The sequence below is a fragment of the Megalops cyprinoides genome, chromosome 11 (genome assembly GCF_013368585.1).
Source record: "Megalops cyprinoides isolate fMegCyp1 chromosome 11, fMegCyp1.pri, whole genome shotgun sequence".
NCBI classification, from domain to species: domain Eukaryota; kingdom Metazoa; phylum Chordata; class Actinopteri; order Elopiformes; family Megalopidae; genus Megalops; species Megalops cyprinoides.
In genome coordinates, this window is record NC_050593.1 from 33,246,804 (window position 1) to 33,267,902 (window position 21,099).

The 21,099-nt window shown below is 40.1% G+C and overlaps 1 protein-coding gene across 1 annotated transcript in view; it reads right to left on the reverse strand.

Annotated features, from left to right (window-relative positions):
* The window catches only part of LOC118785394 (potassium voltage-gated channel subfamily H member 7-like), a 59,091-nt gene that overhangs the window by 36,955 nt on the left and 1,037 nt on the right, over positions 1-21,099 (reverse strand). Inside the window, exon 2 of the mRNA XM_036540009.1 lies at positions 20,802-21,032. Within this exon, the coding sequence (XP_036395902.1) occupies positions 20,802-21,032 (231 nt within the window). The remainder of the gene's footprint in view (positions 1-20,801; positions 21,033-21,099) is intronic.

Genomic DNA, 21,099 nt, shown 5'->3' on the forward strand with positions numbered 1-21,099 from the left:
AGTTGGAATTACAAATAATGGCCCGCTTTGTGGTTCTGTCACGATTCTTTGGTACATGCAGGGATAACTCATTAAGCAACATCCCAGAAGAAAAGAAATCCAGCTTCCCAGCATTCCATGCTGCTTGCATCACTCTTTTAACAAGCAAACGGCAATAAGAACTCTTAAAGAGCCAGGGCAAAATAAATGGCAGACTGACTTCATGAGAGTCTTTGTGTAAGCTTGTTTATTTATTTCTTTTATCTCTTCATTTACTTAACTGTTATATTCTGTTTTCTTATGTGTATCTAATGACTATGAGTTACTCTGTTCACCTGATGATCTGCCAAATTTTGTATACCCTGTCTGTATTGTTGTACAGTCCAGTGTAGCTTCTTAAAATAAAGAATATAGCATAAGAAAAGGCAGACCGTTACAAGTGGTATTTGGTGCTTATAGGCTATATAGGCTGCCTGGGTCCCCAGAACACATGCAGATAAACATCTATTCTCTCCAGGCGAAAAGGAGACATGTAAATGTCAGAACCTCACGCCCCGTAGATTCATGAATGTTAAGTGTTATCAGAACACAGTGTGTGCTATTTATTGATGTCATACTAAACCAGATTTCACCGCAGTGGCATTATTCATAGCACAGTTTGTCAGATTCAGGCTCGATCACCGATGTGAGGAAAATATTCATGACGGTGGGCAGAAAGCTTCAATGAAACAGAAAAACAAAGAGGGTTTTGCAGAATCATAATATTACCTAAATTACTACCAATACAAATCACAGCAAAAAAACAAAAAAACAGTACCCCCTGCAAATACTCAACAGCAAATGGAAATGTGAACATTTAAGTGAACCACTCACAAGCGATTACACTAAAACCTAGCCTGTAAATATCATATCAAATAAAAATAACTAAATACATATCCAGTTTGGGACAGCCTACGGCATGCCTCCAGCTTGTGTGCATTTATCCACATTCTGTCTTAATGATGGAAATACGCTTCCTTTTAAGAGTCTCAATTCTGCTTTCATGTAGAGCTCAGAGACCTGCTGTCAAAACAGAGCTATTTATAGCTCACAGACAGATGAAAGCCCCAAAAGGCAATCAGCTCCCCCTGATCCATCCAACATAAACTATACAAGCTCTGCAACAGTCAAAAACAATAACAGTGATGATACAGTAAAATCTACTCCTTGTGCAGCGGAGGTCAAAAGAATCTATTTAGAGTCACTACGCAATGCTAGGGTAAGAATTGCGTCAGTCTCAGTACAGCATTATTGTTGAGCTGTGTGGTGCATTTCACAGGAATGGAGGGGAAATACAATGTAGGATATATACGAAAAAAAAAATATCTCCAGAGATCCTACACGGTATAAATGGTGTGAAAATTTAGATTATATTTTTGCTTTTCTTTTTTTGAAAATTACACTCGTAACTTTAGCATTTCTATTCTTCCTTGTGCAATGTGCAGTGTATAATTGTGCATTTTTGGTGGCTGCACAGTGGACACGGCCATTTAGATCAATGCATTCTACACAGAAAGAACACACTCACTGACAGAACACTTCTTTCTGAGGAATCTCAGCCTTTAGGGCCTGGGATTCGGTTCTTAGTGCCTGTACGCTTTAACTAGATTTGAATTTCTTGCCACTGTGACACAGGCGTAACTGAGCGTAATAAGCTGCTGTTAGGAGACAGTTTTGTGGAATGGCATAGCGTTTGTTCCGGAGACACGCGATGTGTATTCGAATACAAACGCTGGAGACAAACTATGTGTATTTGAATACAAAGCGATGTCGCTACATCCGACCGGAGCCAAACGGCGCCTCTTGTGAACCCTATGGAGCCAATTAGGTTACAGGGCTCAGGAAATACCCAATTAGAGAGGGAGCTGTTTAGCTATGCACAGCTCCGCGAGACCAATCAGAAACAGCACCCCTGCTGGTTATCATAACTCATATGCAAATGTGACTGCTATTAACTGTATAAAAAATGAACTGAATTCTATACCTGTTGAACTTCTGCTCAATGCTGATGTTCCCACAGCCGGCTGTGCTAATAAACTTCCTGTCTTTTGCTGCGAACATCGAATCTGCTTCTTGTCGTAACGAAACACTTTTTGGTGTTCCAGACTTTTACTAACACTGCTAAATCCTCACCTGCAGAACGATGCCCAGTTCTCTCCACCCCAATCTCCCTGTACGGTCGAAAACGGTGTATTCCCATACAGAGCAACAACAAGGCATTGCTTAACAATGAGATTTTCAAAAGCAGGCTAGCCAGACATGAGCACTTTTCCCATATACCTGTAGATTAACAGCAATACCATAATGTTTTAAAATCTGAAATCATGATTCACTGTTACATTATTACATTTTCTCTTGTCATAAGGTGATACACAGGATTCTGGTGTTACATAATTAGAGATGTGTGATGTTTTTATTCATGTTTTCTATAGGTGAAATCCATGCAGCATATATAGCAGGAGACTGTGGATATGAATAATACCAGTAGAGGGGTATTGAGGTCCATAACAGAAGGATATTCATGCCACACTCCTGGGCTACAAGCAGTTTAAACACAGTGCAGCAAAATATACCAACACAGTATCATCTACGTGCAACAAGTTGTATTCACATATGAATGGCAGCTATTTATGAATAAAATCATCAGGAACATGGGACAGAGAAACAAGAACGCATAGTGTGGAAAAATTCCAAAAACTTCCCCAAAATGCATTTCACTTCTGTGACAGTTCAGGACTGTGTTGGACAACTTAGTTGAAAAAAGTCTTTGCCTAAAGCTTTGGACTATGCACTGCCTAAGTGATGAGTCAACAGCAGTTTCTCCTGCCACCCTAATACAGGGCTACAGAGATGAGAAATGCCTCTGCAGGTCTTGCCAAAGGTGAAGGAAAAACTACATGTCAGCTGTTGTAAAGTGTTTTTTTTTTCTTTTGTGAGTTTGCTTTTTGATACGTGCTCACACTTTCTTTTAATAGAACATAGAAGAAAAAAAATATATAAAATGGCCTAATATCTGTCAAACAAGCAGGCATATCTTGAGATTTCTGGCACGGAAAAGTGCAAATTATTGCAAATGATGTCTGTCTGGCTCTGCAGACCCATCGCAATGGCACGTTTTCAACATTCACAGGAGTCCCTCCAGAACCCAATTCTCACTTCCAGCTTTCCATCGGCATTAATTAGCAGAATGTTCACTGTTTATTTAAATATAACGAGCGAGTGCTGAGCTAAATTTACATGCTCGGAATTCAGCAGGACTGCCTTTCAGAACTTCTATTATATGAGTGGGATGCTTCCATTTGTGTGAATGGTGTAGCTACAAAGACCTACTACAACATCCCTCTGGCAGTGATTGCAATGATTCAGCATTTTATTCTCTGCTGAACTCAATGTCCCCTCCCTGTGATGAGGCATAAGTGGGTAGTATCACTTGTTTCTTCATTTTTTTATTCTCCATGTTCTTGCACATGGATAGACATGAGATATAAGGGTACAGAGGCATGCAAATGGTTTTTCAACACTATTGATATGTTCCTATCAACGCTATGTGTATGAGAGATATGATAAGATACAGTAAAGAAGTCATATAAGCAAATATGTAAGCATATGTATAAAAAAACTTAATTTCATCTCCTTAAAATTTAAATCTTAATTGATACTGATGACTGCTAAGGCATTTTAGAGTCTGCACACAAAGGAAAGTGCACCTGCATAAAAATCAAGGCTTTTAGTTTTCTGAGCTTTAGCTTCATGGCAATTACATGGCCAGGAATGGTCCTTTTGTGTCTCCAAAGACATCTTTTGCTGTAATTAACCAGTCAAATTAAACAAGGTTCCTGTGCTTTAGCAGACATCTCCTCACAATACACGTCTCTCATTTCCCTTTCTGTTTAACCGAAATTGGAAAAACTGGAAATGGACAATTAAATTTTAGAGTACTTTTAAAATTGAATTAGTCTTACTATAAATTAAGGTACTTTGTAAAGGATTATCTATTATTTTAAGTTCTTACTGTAGACAGACAAATGCATTCAAATATGTAATTCACCACTTTATCTTTGTATTGAATTTAACTGAATGGTCGGTGAATGTTCAAAAGAGCTATTGGGCCTGTAACAATGCCAGACTAATCTCACCAACTGCAGTGCTCTCTTATAGCTCAATAGCATGTGATGTAAATTAGCAATCTATCAATTTGTCGCAGTCTCCACTGACAATGAACAGCACAGCTTCAACATCGGGTTATACCTATTAGACACTTGAGAAGCATATATCTGGTGTCTTGGTGTGCCTTGGGTTTAAGTAGGTCAGTAGGTACAGCCTGTCCCTGGATAATAATACTGGGACTAGTCACTTTCATGCACACTGCTCCCGGCTGTTGATAGTACCATTGCCAAATAAACATTTTTTCTTCACCGGGCAATGTTTGGCCTACGGGTTGAATACCTATTAATAGCGGAACAACCCACTCAATGTAGCCTAACACTTCAAGTGCAGTTAAGTAAGTACCGGAGGAAAAGATCAGCATAGTCCAACTATCAACTGTCAACACATGCATTAAATTTTGAACTATTTTGATCTCTCTACAACCTATAGAGGAATAATCAAATTAACAATTACCACCCAATGTATTGCTAGTGTATGCATTTCAATTTTAATTCCCACAAGTGAAGTTTCACGCAGTTTCCTAGCTGAGGAGGCCCGCAATTACAGCGGAAATCTCTGCAGGGAATTCATTTTGCCAGAGCAGATGGAATAAAACCCCATGCTAAAACCGTGAACAACAGGGGCAGTATTTATCCCATCACCCTGCTGAATGTCACCTCTATTCAGGTGAATAATGGAAAATTACTTCATTTAACATCCGCTGTTCATTTAACAGCGTGCAGAGCCTAACTGCATTATGTCTTTGGTAAAAATGAATTTTGTATCATACCAAACTGAAGGGTGTTGGCAAATATGGCTGTCTACTATCTGAAGGTACTGCATCATTTTCCCACCTGAAGTATAAGCGATATTGGATGGATGCTTTGCCATACCTACTTTCTCGGCAAATGACTGGTTGTATATCGAGAACAAGATGGTCCCAGGCAAAAAGCTGTATCCTCTCTTGTCATTATGTATCCTAATCAGTCCCCTTTTCTTGCAAAATGTGTTCCTTGCTAATCAGAACAAATGTTGGGTCTCTGTAAACATGCTATGCTGCTGTGATTTATTCTACTTTGTGGAAACACATATGTTCTCCTCTCGCACCTGATTACCAAAATTTTTCCATGCATGCTTCCCCAGGGGTTGCAACCTGAACTTTGGCACCAAACATTAAAAAGGTAAACCGATGACCTTAATGAATATCTGTGCTAAGAAGCCCCTCAAATATTAGTTATATTCAAGGTAAGAAAAGGTTCATGCATTTTGAGTATTTGGTAGAGTATCACTTTAAGGTAAAGATCAGCAAATATTTCAGTGACATACTGCAAAACACCCACAATGTGAGGCATTCACAGCTGCCTAAAATAGAGTAGCTTGTGTTTCTCAACATTCACAGGTATCTTCCTGCTTACTGAAAGCCCAACAAACATCTGGAGGCAAACCTGTCCTGATATTTTTGCAACATGATCCTGACATGAGTTTTATTCCCAAAAATGCACCTCCGTATTTCACTTTTTTTACTGGCAAATGACTATAATGTGAATTCATAGCATGTCTCGCAATGTGGTCGTGCAACATGTCAGCTTCATCCAGAAGTGGCAATCCTGCATTATAAACACAATTGTGGCTCCATTAATTTTCCTTGATTGCCATTATCGGGTATCGTTATGTCAGGCAGGTTCCCACTAACTGAATGAACAGAAAACTCCACTGCCTATTGATTCCCTCTCACTGCATGGTCAGTGTGACCAAAACAAAAGCATCAACACTGAAATTTAAGACTTAATTAACTTAAAGCGTAAATGGAAAACAAACTTAGTTAAAGAGAAGACAGCCAGGGACAAATATTTACAGAGATTGCCCAGATCATGAATAACTAAAATGCATTTAGATCAATAGAACAATAGTGTCACTCTGTATACTGCATGTTAGTCTCCAAAGACATCTAATCTCTGACACGCTTACCTGTAATTTACCTGACAAACAGCAGATAACCCTTGTGCTTGTTCTCCATGAAATAGGCACATTGAACTAAATTTCTAGATCAAATTGTGGCTCCCATCATCATGAGAAGTACAGTAAAATGTCATTCAAGCGATACGGTTCAATATTGTGGTCCAAAACTTAGTACCACAATATTGTACCACATGTCTTTGTCCCTGTAGGCCACAAGGCAATACCAGCGTATAATGCCTCTCTCTCTTACAAGGATGATAGTATGACCACCGTTTTAAAGCACAGGATCGCTAGTTCACATGTCTACCGCTGCTCTCATTGCCCCAAAACACTTCACTTTTGCATTTGTTACTAACCATTTAGATGGAGTATGACATTCTCCTTCTTATGGCATACTTTAGACCTCATTATAAATTGATTTCCGAGCATGTATTTGAAACTGCAGATGACGTTTTATATTTTTATTTCCTTAGGTTTTATGTGAAATTCATGGCCATCATAAATACATTTATGGAATTTATTTATGGTGCTAGAGCTCCTTTTTTTTAACAACCTGCCTCCGTCTCCTCCCAACAACAACACAAGGCTACACAACACACACACGCACATGCTTGCACAAAGACACACTCTCTCTCTCACACACACACACACACACATGCTTGCACAAAGACACTCTCTCTCTCTCTCTCACACACACACACACACACACACACACACACACACACACACACACACACACACACACACACACACGCACATGCTTGCACAAAGACACACACTCTCTCTCTCTCACACACACACACACACACACACACACACACACACCTTCTATTGAAGGGCAAATGAGGTTTCCATCACATTCCACTGTTCTTTGCCTCTGTGAAAGTCAAAGCCTGGGCCCCAGGAGGATACAGCCCTGATCGATTTAAACATTTTCTCTTCAGCCTCACTTCCTCTCAGATGGCCTGGCTGGATTAGACACGGCCCTCAGACTGAGGATTTTATGAAACGGGTGTTGGCTGGAACTCTGCGTTTGGCTGCTGCTCGGGCTAACCTGGCTTGCCTGGGTGTTGGAAATTGGGTGTGGCACAGCTCTGTGGCATTGTGGTTATAGCAGGCAGCCTGCAACCAGAATGATACAGGGTCACTTCCCAGGTTGGGACACTGCTGTTGTGCCTATGAGCAAGGTGTCTAACCCCAAAATTACTCCAGTAAATATCCAGCTGCATAAATGGGCAATATGCTGACTGAGGCTAACTTGTGCCCTGGACACATATGTATATTAAACAATTAATTGGATGACAGTGAATTCAATAAATATCACCTCATCCGGGTAGCACTTCCGAACATGTCATTGCATGATTCCAGTTTATTGTTGGAATGATGCAATTTCATGAGGTGATATTCTTTTTTGACTCCCTTGTTAGGTTAGCTTTTTTTTGACAATGCCTGCATTTATATTGAGGAGGCAGCTGGTTTCAGGCACTTGGGACCTGCAACGGGAGTTTTCAAAAGTTGCACACCAGAGTTGTCAGATCAGCAGTTTCTTTTCACGAAGGGCACAAACCCTAAGAGTTACTACAACACACAAGCTTTTCACCCATGGAAAAGCCTAAAGATCAATTATTAATTTAGCCTCAAATGTAATAAATAATACATCCCCAGTGCTGAAGGGATACGTGCAAAATCAGTAGCAAAGATGTTGAAAATACCAACTTTTTCATAACACCATTCTTTATCCAAGGCTAAATTCAAATTTAGGCTCAGTCAATTTCAATCTGCTTTACAATAAATGCCTGTTAAGGAACTGCATTCAGTTCTTAGATCCGTGTAAATAAGCACCCATTTAAATGTATGAGCAAAGTATTGTCCATGTCATCAGTGGATCAAGTTTCACTTTGAAACTCTTCCATTTCCATGTATATGAATGATAATGTCTCAGGCATATGTTCTTACCACTGTATCTGCAACCCACATTCATAAGCATGCTTTTGCATGGTGTTTAATTGCATTAATGTGGATCTGAGGTGGTCTCCAATATGACATATGATAACAAGGCCATTACATCAGAATAATTCTGTTAAAGCAAAGCTTTCCTTTAAATACCGGAAGAAATTATGAATAAAGCAAAAACAAATCACTGCAGCACTGAGTATTTTATGTATTTAAAGTACAGCTTTTACCTCACTATTGAACATACTCCAGTCTAACACTCAAAGAGGATCAAATGTCTGGACATGGACTAGCCTGAAAAATAAGGCTTTTTTAACATGCCTGTATAAATATGTGCTGTTTGGGGGAAGCTGGAGGAAGATTGATCAGCATTTCACAACGGTCCCATCCACAAAAGCACAACCTAAAGCAACTGCCTATATCAATAACCGGGAAGGGTCAAACATCTCTCCCAACCCGCTAAGATCAAGAGCAGGTATTGTGTGCATATAAATAGATGCTGTATTGGGATCAGATCCAGTGTCAACATGATGGAAATTTCATTAGATTCTATTTCCACCATCAATAATTAAAACAATGTGGCTCATCAACTTCTTCACGCAAACACGGCCTTCCTTCATGCGAGGAAGAACTCTCCAATGCGACCCCGATTTTTTTTTTTTTTACATTTTGTTTTCTCTTTTTAAAGTGATGCAGCATTAATCTGTGCTTGAATGAAAGGTATGTGCTGCACCCTAATACAGGATGGCCTGTCTCAACATAAGTCAATAATCCAACAACAGAGATGTTCAAAAAGCTCATGGAATTGTACCGTGCCACTATGACACATCTTGACACTCATCTAGTGAGAAAGCCAAATGGCACTTATTACAGTGAGAATCCAGGATCTCTTGAAGTGAAAAACAGGTGTAGTTATGGCAAATGAGTAATGAAGATTGTAGCAGACATGGCGCTTTTCAGTTTTCTAGGTGAGAATTTCAATATTCATTCATAAAATACGTATCAAGCCAGCTATGAGTAATTGCTACTACTCAGCCTTATCTTGTTAATGCGCGACTGCAGACCTCTGGTGCGTAATTGGAGGTTGTATGTTTAAACACCGTACTGTGCCATGCGCTTACTTCGAGATGCTGTGGGGGGAAAAAAAAAAAAAAAACGAGGACAATATGTACATTCTTTAAGAGATGAATCACATTTCTGAAACTAAGCTGAAAAAAGATTAGACTGTTTTACAGTCCAATGATGCTGTGAATTTGCACTACATGTCCAGTCCTGTGTGAAGCACTGACGCCAAACAAAAGCTGATTTTCAGCTGTGATACATTCCACACTTGTCAGAGAAAGGGTGTTAGTGAGAAATGTGTTAGATGCCGCTGCTGAATTGCTTTGATAATTATGGAAATATGGAAAGCAAGGAGTATCCAACTACAATATCCGCCACTGTTGTTGTTGTTATTATTATTATTATTATTATTATTATTATTATGCTGTTTGTTTAATCCCAAGCCATGTCACACTGTACCAAAGGTATTACAGAACATATTACAAAGCATATATTTCTGTAAAAAATTCAGTCCCCTCTGCCTCATTATTAAATACTACACAGCTTATATGAACCTGAAATATCAAATGCATATTATTTGTATGCACCATATTCAAATTGCATGGAAGCTACTCAGTTTAAGAGGATGGCATGCATCTTATACATGGTTTATTTTATGTGAATACTATAATTGAATTGCTTGGCTACAGCGGATGGTTGAATGGATGAATGGGTGGATGGCTATATGAATGAAATGGATGAATGAAAGAATCAGTTCATCACAATGTAAACATGCAGGGATCTGTGCACATTGAATGAAGTGTAGAGGAGCTCTGAACTTGTCTCCACTGTCATTACTGAATGCATTGTTTGGTCAAAAATTAAACTGGTACTTAGCCATGCTAACATAATGCAGCAGTGTTTTAAGACATTGCCAAAGCATCTCAGAGACTACCACTGATTTGATATTTTTTTTCCATTATGAGTCCCTTCAAAATAACTTCAACCCTTAAATTCACAAAGATGTTAATTTTCATAAACCATCAGATGAAGAAGTATCAGTACAGAAATATGCACAGTAAAACTAACTCAGTATGTACTCTTTTATTAATGCAGCATATTCTAATATTAGTATCTAGGAATCTGTATGCTTAAATAAATAAATAAATAAATAATACCCCCCTGATTAATCAAATGTGCTGTTCTAATTAAAGAAAGATATTTCACATTATTTCATCAGAAATAAAATGCAAAGATCTGGGCCATGCTATGGTTGATGTAAAAGAAGCCAAAGCAAAAGGAGGGATGGATATGCCTGAAAGAATCAGTGCAGCTGATCCTGTCAATAACCGATCCCACTGGCACTACTGAATGCGGTTCTGGAAGATTCAACAGACTTTTTTTTTTTTTTACAGAAGTGAAAAACCTTTACTTTTGTGAGGTTTTTTTACTTGCCATTTTGTTTAGACAGAAATGTCAGCTTGGCACAATTTTTTTGCAAATTTTGCACTATGTTTTATTGCAAACAAAGTATATCCTGGTATTTCAATATGTAAAAGAGAATAATATTTAAAAAGTGAATCCCTGCTTAGCTTGGTTTCATAACATTTGAACTGAATTGAGTGTACGTTTTAATTTGAGGGTATGATTTATTAAATCGAGGGTATGAATTTTTAATCTGAGGGTATGGTTTATTTATTGGAAGGTATAAATAACCGTCTCGTGGATATGGTTTATTAATCTGAGGGCAGTACTTCTGAATGCAGGGATAGATCTTATTATCTTGACGGTATGGATTAGTGGCAAGTGGCGACTTAAGTTTGGCCCCCACAGAGGGGTAGTGCAGAAATCAGTTCTGTTTTCCAAAGAGAAATCCACACAGACCAGGAGAAAGAGAAGCGGGCTCCCGCAGCGGCTGTCTGCTGGACACGACCTGATGTGTCAGTATGTTTGGCACTATGTAACACAGAGCTGCTTTTTGGCTCAGGCTTCCTGGCCCTTTTTCTGCGCTGGCCGTGCAGTCTCCCCTCTCCTCATTAAGGCCTCTCTAAGCCAGATGCCACGGCCTTCATTCATTTTTAATCACTGTGGCCCAAAGTCATTATATCTGACTGCTGACTGACTTTTCGGAAAGCCTCCCTCCTCACCCACACATTGAATATTATTTGTTTTGCCAGCTGTGTTGCGATATTTTAGCCGGGGGTATAATCAAGATCCATTCTCAATGGCATACACATTGTGATGTGAATGAATGGCAAGACTATTTTTGTGTGTTCACTAGCGAAACATAAGGGAGCTCATGAGAGGTGCTTTACACTTTATTCATGTACAAATATACCGCAAAAATATATAACAAATGTAAATATATACAAATATGGAATTACTAGTTTGGGTATGTCTAGTGACCATAATAATCAGGTGTGTGTGTGCCAGGAGTAGCCACATGTTGGACAGGAATAACGCCTGTGAAAACATTTCCATTCCAGTTCAGAAGTAATAACTGTATGTCTGAAACAAAAGCGGCAGCCATTCTTTGTGTGTGAATCCTTTCAGGACGACAAAGGAATTTGAATCCCACATCCAATCTAGTAATTCTGTATCTATGGAACAATGCTTATTGAATCTCTGATGAGCCCCTCACCTTGCAGGGAGAGGTCTGCAGCCGTGCATGAGACAATAGGAGAATATAGAGCTTTGTTTGCCGCTGGGATTCTGTTGCTATGACAACCTTATACTGCACCTTAGATAATTGGACAATGCATCTTGCCATTTTTAAGGCGACATGCTGTGAAGGAGCAAGGAGCAAGGTGAGGGGAGCAAAACTCCAAAATTAAATTCTCTTGCATATCAAAGTGTGTGTATGTGTAAACAAGATTACAAAATCGGTACTACCACACACACACAATTAGTTTTACAAGAGGGTCCTCCAGTAACTGAGCAATGTGGTCATAATAAATATATTTTAAAGGTAGCTCATTTACAATGCATGAAAGTAACTAATAGATGTTAACACCGCTAGCCACCTACCCTCACAGACTGAAGAGCCACCTCTTCAGCCTGCACCTCTTCTGATGCAACTCCCCCCCAACTCACCCCAGTATGATCTTTCATTTCTATCCCTTAAGTGTAATTTTATATCTGGAGGTTTAGCCGCAGGGTGTAACATATCTTTGTGTTTGTAATGGTGAGGTCCAGCTGTCGGTATATTGCATTGCGCTTACGTGTTGAAGTGGCTCTTGTGGTCTCAGCATTGAATTTGACGCATGTTCGCATCAAATTTGATACTGTCCTGTTTGATACTTTGTTAAAGGCACTCTGTTCTCGCACCCTGGATAAGTCATCTACTAAATTATGATAATGTAATGTACTGTAATATCTTTGTCAGAGAGACTTTTGGTGTATTTTTGGAAATAGAACTTTGCAGTTTTAAAGTAGACTCTGAGGACAATCCTATTCCTTCCACCAATGTGAGGTATTCACTACGCTGTAGGTAATGCCTATCAAAACCAAAAAAAGTAAAAAGAAAAACACTGCTCTTAAGCCATTTTGAAGTAGAAGTAAAGTTTTTGCCTTTCTCTGAAGATGGATCCTGTTTGATTTGAAGCCGTATAGAAGTGAAAATAACAAAGCCACTGCCACAGAGAATTAAGTGTGAGTTATCTTTCGCTCGGTATGACTGTACCCACCTTCAGTTAGCTGAACTGAGGCCATATATCACCCTCTACATCAGAAGACAAACTGAAAGCAGAGGTACTTTTTTCATCACTTGCTGAACATTGCACTTAGACCATCACACCTTCAGTTAGAAATAAAAATCTAACGAAAAGAAACTGTGTCTGAACTTTCCTATTGAAAGTTAACATCAAACTGCTTTGTGCTTTGATGAAATTGCCACGCCATTACACTTCAGAGTAATTGCTTTGTTTTATCCTGAGAACACAAATGTACACTAAATAGAAGACAGCGTGTGAACAGTAGGAAGAGATTAATTTCTATCAGATCAGAATTGCTTATTTTGGTTCCAGTATTGTTCCACTACTTGACTGACACAACTCGCCTATTTTTAAAGGAAAATATTTACACAGTATAAAACCCAGCCAGCAGTATCCAGCGACCTAGTGGACTGTCACTGACTGAGATGGATTGAGACAAATATAGCACTACGCTGCGCTTGGTATTTTCAGCCATGGCATTTACCATGGCCAAATCCAGGTGGAGATTTTTTTTTTTTTTTGCGGTCAGGTTGATGCTGTTTATTGCAATATGGGCTCTAATTGGGCTGTCCGAGGAGACGAGGGGGAAAACCTAACAAGCCATTTACTCCTGCCACATTCCATTTACGATCTCCAGCGTTACGGCGGGACTCGTCAGCCAGTGCTTCGGCCCATATGGGCACGGATGACTCCCCCCGAAATGAAAATACGGCAAGGCATTGCTGCTCGGCAGGAAAACACCGAAGGAGACAGAGCTGTGGACGTCACTAATTAAAACAGACAGTGCGGGAGCCACTGGACTGCGTTCAAGAAGATTTCTCTGAGACTAAAATCCATTCAGAATGAAGCAATATTTGATATTTTAGGGCAGTCATAATTCTGAGCAAAGATGTACATATTTCCTGAGTGCTCTGCCTGAACCGCTGACTTGCCTCCGTTTGGCGTTCGTGTCCAGACTCGGTAAGACCAGGGCTGCCAACTGTCATCCTCGGGAAAAAAAAAGAGGAAAATCTAGCAGGTTTTATAGGTCACTCTAAATCAGGCTTATTCTATTTGCACAGAATAAATCCTCCATAAACTTAATTCCCCTCCTCTCCTCCTTCAGAGCCCTGTTCCCATCTATTGGAGTGGAGCTAGCACACATGACATAAGTTATTCTGTGAGGGCCAGCCTGCAGTTTGGTGACCACAATATCACATTCGCCTGAGCTCAGATGAAATGCAACGCAGTTTATATTTAATGTGACTGCCTCTCTGATAAGCCAGAATCACTGCAATAACCACCAGACCTGACTTAAGAAAATACAGAATGTTTCACAATAGAAAGAAAACACACAAAGAGGCCAACAATATTAAAACAGGCACACAGTCCTTTTAAGAGAAGTTTTCAAGGTTTCATTCAGCACACTTGCACCTTAAAACCACTTGATATCTCTCACCTGCAGACAACACAAGACCAGCGCAACAAAGCTGCCTTTGAAACGGCACTGATCAATGCCGCGCTCTCTTTTATGCCTCCAGGCACATTCTCACTTTTAGTTCCATGCAGATTTTTATAAACTTGTTAAACATTCAATTTCAGACCCTATGCTCTGTGCTTGGTGGCAGCTTTATTTTTTTTTTAGTTACATTCTGACATCAAGTACTTACCACAACACTAAGGCTAAGCTACTTTTACAGAAGTAACAAAAGCACTCCATTAATGAATGAATCATTCAACAAGACTGGAAGTCAGTATATCATCAACTGTCATAATTCCGCATGGGGAGAGGGGAGTATTAATCTGTCCCTATCCACAGTCTTCATTGTCCTTCTGTTTTTATTTTTTAAGCATACGCATAAGCGGCTTAACGTTTCAGTGTCTGCCGACAAAATGCGCCAAGCGTGCAGGAACTTGCTGCGACTCTGCAACTGGCAGATCGCTCTCTAACATCAACTCTAACATTTACAGTGTTGCCTTTTAAATGAACCTCTAAGGTTCAACCATATTACATTTAACACATGGGGGGTTATCTTCTCTAGCAGCAGAATGTAAGAACAAATTTATTCAGTACATGACATTATTGGCATCTAGCAGACACTCTTATCCAGAGCAACTTGAAAGGTTACAATTTTTACATGATTCATCCATTTATACAGCTGGATAGTTACTGAGGAAATTCTGGGTTAAGTACCTTGCCCAAGAGTACAGCAGCGGTGCCCCAGTGGGGAATCGAACCAGCAACCTTTCGACCTCAAGCCCTGCTCCTTCCCACTATGCTACACTGCTGCCCGGACATCACTCATGTGCGTGAGCCAAATGGCTGTAGGGTGCTTCCTTTTACTGCTTATCAAAGGGAAAAAAGAGGAGTTCAATTAAAGGTCCAAGACTGAACCATACTCCTAACAGCCCAATGCATTACAGATCACCCAACCGTGCCCAGACAGAGTACTCCTGGCTCAAACAGCCCACAAACACCAGCTTGGAACAATGCAGAACCTACAAGCTCCCAATTTAAAAGCCTTGACTGCTACATCTAAACCGATACATCAAATTAGAATGTTATCAGGCCCTGAACAGAAATTATACCCCTGGCACAACATCTTGTTGGAGCAAAGGATACCAGACAAAGTCAGACCTTAATGAGGTCCATAGCCTCACCATTGAAGCAGGACACTCTAAAGAGCTGGCTGACCAGGCACAATAGGCTATGCAGACATTATCTAACGAAATAAGCTGAGACAGAGGGACACTTTTTCCTGTCCTGCTCTAAATATGATGAGATAAAAGACATATAAATTGCCGAATTCACATGGCTGGTGATGCAATTTCCACTGTCGCCAGACCATGAGGAATCCTGATAGAAGAGGAGACTGAAATGACAAAGCTCACAGCACAGCCCGTACCTGTCTGTCACAACATGGGGGACAGTGTGTAGACCTCCTTAAGACAGAAACTTATGAATTATAAATGCATACATATTAGCCTACTGTCAACATAATTTGGGAACGGAGAATGTTATATTGTTCTTGCTATCTTTTCTTTTTGTTTTTTTACTTTTTAATTGAGTTCCTTTTCATTTCATTTTCATTTACTTTTAACATCATAAACTTTTGTTGGCTTTTGTTTCTTTCCATTTTCGATGTTCTGTAAAAAGGGAAAAGGACTGTTTTTTTATGTTTATATCCTAAAATTCTGTCATGCTAATGAATTCAGATAATGAATCCGTGTTTGAAGACAGCATAAAAGATAGGTAAAGAGAGAGAAGACGAGAGCGAGAGAAAAGAACGAGAGATATAGCGAGGGAAAGAGAGAAAAACATGCCAAGCAAACAGGGAGGGTGAAAGGCACAGAGAGAAGGATCTTAAGAAATAAAGACAGTGAGTGCACAAAAGGTGAGGAAAGAGAGAGGCAAGAGCATGACAAAGAGAGACAGTGTAAAAGAGAGAGAGAGACAGAGAATCAGTGTAAAAGAGAGAGAGAAGCAGAGAATCAGTGTAAAAGAGAGAGAGACAGAGAATCAGTGCAAAAGAGAGAGAGACAGAGAATCAGTGTAAAAGAGAGAAAGACAGAGAATCAGTGTAAAAGAGAGAAAGAGGCAGAGAATCAGTGTAAAAGAGAGAGAGACAGAGAAACAGTGTGTGAGAGAGAGACAGAATTAGTGTAAAAGAGAGAGACAGAATCAGTGTGAAAGAGAGAGAGAGAATCAGTGTAAAAGAGAGAGAGAGACAGAGAATCAGTATAAAAGAGAGAGAGGCAGAGAATCAGTGTAAAAGAGAGAGAGGCAGAGAATCAGTGTAAGAAAGAGAGAGGCATAGAATCAGTGTAAAAGAGAGAGAGACAGAGAATCAGTGTAAAAGAGAGAGAGGCAGAGAAAGAGAGGGAGAGTAAAAGAGAGACAGAGAAAGAGGCAGAGCGAAAGAAAAACAGAGAGAGAGTGAAGGAGAGCGAGAGATAGAAAGGCTAGGAGAGTGAAAGAGAGAGAGGCAGAGAAAGAGAGGGAGAATGAAAGAGAGAGAGGCAGAGAAACAGTTGAGGCAGTTGAGCTGAAAGCTGGTGAGCTGCTCATTTGCCTGTTTGAATCACCTCTGTTTGCTATGGGTGTTTGCACTGCCTCTGCCTGCTCTATGCTTCCCATTTTAGGACACTTAGTCTTCCTTCTACCCACTACAGATGCACTTTGACAGATGCGTTTTGCCAAATTCTCTCCTGGAAAACTACCCCCGATGACCTTCCTCGGTAAAAATCTTTTACTACCCTACACTCTTTTATTTCTCCCGTGATATATTTTTATAAACCCAATGTTTTCATTGGCTTGACTAAATGTTGATCAACTCAGACAAGGTTTCAAGGGGAAGGCCATTGCCAGCATCAATTTATATATTCATTTCTGATCACTTAACATATCAGACTTCATCTGCAAAATGAGGTGAATCAAGGGTTTGGGCTAACCACAGCCAGATTTGTTCCTCATATCAACAGATTTATTAAATATTATATAGGTGTTATTATCATTATAGCTGTGGTACTGTTTTTGTTCTCATTCTCATCTACCATCACTCACCTCTTCACCGTTATTGAAGTTCCAAAGGAAGATGTGGAGGAGAATTTACAGACAATCCCTACACAATTAACCAAAAACTAGACAAAGTGGTTCTGTCCACAACTAAACCACACTTACCACTTCCCTTTCTGTGTCAGCTGTTCATGGCATCCCTCCTCCACCCCATCTCCCCCCTTTCTTTTCCCTGTTTATGATGGCCACGGGGTGGGGGGGTTAACAACCTTGGCCCACAGCCAAGTGCGATACCTTCCTCAGACTCCAAGCCAAATAAATACTGCTACAACCACATCAAACACAGCTTTCATGCTCTTGTCATACTGAAATTCATATCTACTGAATTCTTATTACTGCTATTACATATATGGAATTACATGGCTGTTCGTGCCTTCTTTAGAGTTTTATAAAATACAGTTTTACTGGATGTACTTAGGTAGTTTTCCGTGATTGACAAGGAATGATATGTATTATTAAAGGCACCCCATACCGCTGAAGTGTACACACTGTCAGCTGTGCTATTCAGCTGTGCTGTACTGCATCCATAGTAATGGTTATACTTAAAACAGTACATGTATAGTCAGATCTGTTGTCCAGCTAAAGTAATGGATTCACTGGGTATCAACCACTATATTAAAAACCACTGAATTTATCATGTGCAATGTTTCAAAAATACATGTAACGGAAACATGTTTAAATGATGTATTAAAATGCTGACTGGTTGACATGGAAGAAGAAGATCAGACAAATGCAAGCAAGGACCCGCTGTAGCATATAGAGATGACAGAGAACAGACCCAGCTGAGGGCTCCACTTTCACTGTGACACTGTGTGTGTGAGACACTGTGACGCTGTGACTCAGTGACGTCGTGACTCTGACTCTGTGATGCTGTGACGCTGTGACTCTGTGACTCTGTGACGTTGTGACTCTGGCTCTGTGACTCTGTGACTCTGGCTCTGTAACTCTGACTCTGTGACTCCTGCGTTTTAGGTTTCATGTCCTCCGTGTTTCACATCTGAATGCATTTGCACTGTGAGCCACTCATCCCCAGCTATGTCCCTGTCATCATCTGTGTTCATGAGAGCGGCTCTTCTGCGCTCGCTGTATAGGGAACCGCGCTCTCTCGGGAGCACATAGGTAACGTGGGCAGGAAAAATAAAACGAGTCCTGTCTGTGTACTGTCTGTGCTTCATGTGAATACTATCTGTGCCTCTCTAGCTCATGTGAGGCCTGTGATTTTTAATTTCATTAAAAAAAACACATTTCATGAGAATAATTCAGTAAAAACTGTCTGAAATGACATGGGAAACATCTGACATCACTGTGTGTTTGAATATCAGACAAATAAGTGATCATTTTAGGTTAAAGGAAATTGTGATATTATTATGAAATTGGACACATCTGTAAGATGCTCATTTATGCTTCACCAAAGGCACAAGAAAGGAGCTTCTTGTGTCCATTCCTCCAAATGCCAGGACATGAAACAGAAATTCAGAAAGAGATAGTTGTGTAACTGTAATCATTGAGCAGGGCCATCACTGAAGCGCAATCAAATCCTAATGTCACACTGGATTGCGGGGGAGCTTTTGTTAATTAAGCAAAATGGAACTTTTGTTAAAGTCTGTCTGATGTTTGCTCTTATAACAGTAAGATGTCACGAAACATCCGATCTGACATTTCCTAATAAAGATGGTAAAATCATCCCCCCCCAGGGTCCTCCACTGCAGTTGAAGGAGGCTGAAGAACATCACGCAGATGGCCATTGATTTATTTTCACTGTACAACAGGATGGCAAATCGATGACCTGTGAGCTATTCGTGTCCTCATTAAGAGTGTGTTAGACCTGTGAACTGCTGTTTACCGAGACCTGAAAAACAAAACCCAGAGGAAGGTTTACCAGCACGTGCTTCCTCTCTGGCTACCTCACACACACACTTCTCTGAAGGGGTCTCTGAAGGGAGTGCCATATGTAGATACTCCTAGTGTCTGAACCTTCAACTTCTCACCGTGCCTTTGAATAGACTCCAAGTTGGAAAGAATGCTTGGCTTGATATTTTCTTTTACTCCTTAATCTTAAGGTGTTTGGTTAGATTCCATTGTGCTGTTTTTCAGCTCCGTCAGTTCACCTCTCTTTTGTCCTATCAAAATATTAGCCTGTGAACAATTTCCCTGGTGAAACTGATGAATAAGCTTCCACAATGGTACCCCGTGGAGACTTATTTGCTTGCAAATATTGCATCCACTCTACTGAGCTGACATTAAAGTAATGCAAGGCATTTGGATTACCTCACGATTTCCATAAAATAATAATAAAAAAAACAGATGCGAGTCAGACTCATCCAAAAATCATAATGGCCTGAACTGCCAATAAAAGTCACAAAACAAATGAGTCTTTAGAGCATGTATATTACACTGTCTATGAGAGACATAATGTGTGTTTAGTTTACACATTCACATGGTTAAAGTAGAAATTAGACAAATATTCACTTTTACAATACACAATCCAAAAAACATCTCAGCTTTCTTGGAAGAACAGAGGCTTCTTGTTCATATTTATAAATAAATAGAGTGACATACAGTGTTTCCCTGAAGAGCACAGAACCCTAAAGCTAGCTGTTATTAAACCACAATGTTCAAGCTTCTGCTGTTGTAGCTGCCAGCCCTATGAACACACCTTTACTGTTATACAATGGTTGTGATATTCTCCGACCTTGCTGGTTCACCTGTCTCCACCGGTGTACAAGACATATGACACCACTGATTAAATAAAACATTCTCTCTACACAATACCACGTAATTAAGCCAAACTATAAAAGCTGTCACATCAAGCCTCTGCTGTCTCTCTGTCTTCATACAATATTCAGCCGCAGAAATGCCCCCCATGTTCATCTTTTATATATCTCAGCTACGCTGTTATATACATATGTTCTGAAGTAGGGTCCAATTCCATTAAATAAAACAACAAAAAAGAATGGGGCCTACCTTCAACAAAATACCCTTATTCAATAAAATACCTATGCGACATTTTCATTCATTGCTATATGAAGAAAAATACATATTCTGTATGTAACACTGTCCTAAGTTTGTTTTAAAGAGAGAGAAAGAGCTAGCTTCAGTCAAAACAATTATAGGAAGTCAGTGTTCAGCACACTAGAGCAGAGGACAGAAGTCAGGGTGTCCTCAAAGGAAGCTCTCATGCTGTTATGGGTGTGTACTCTCACACAGCATCCTAAATGCACCATAATGACTTTACACATGTGACCTGCTGCACATCCGAGATATCACTGACAAGCACTTGGCAAAAGCAGAATGGAAACGAAATGCATTTTCATCCGGTGCATCCTGGGTAGGCTCTCAAATCACTTCAGACACCGGTGCACATGGCAACGCTGCAGAAAGGTAAAGCGAGCGCTACGCCCGGCTCGGAGACTCACCGTCCTTGCGATGGTAGGTGATTTCCACCTTTCTCTCCTCGGAGCCCAGCAGGGCCTGGGCCACCTGCGCGATAGCGTGCCGTTTCGTGTGCTGTCCGTGGAGGAAGTCGCAGGTGCACGGCTTCTGCATGACATCTGGTCTGGAGAAACCAGTCATCTCACAAAATCCATCGTTGCAGTAGATGATTGCGCAATTCTGGACTCTAGCGTTGGCTATTATGAATTTCTTATCTGAAAAACAAAAGAGACAGATATAGTGCTTTCACCTATTTCTCTGAATGATAATAATAATAATAAT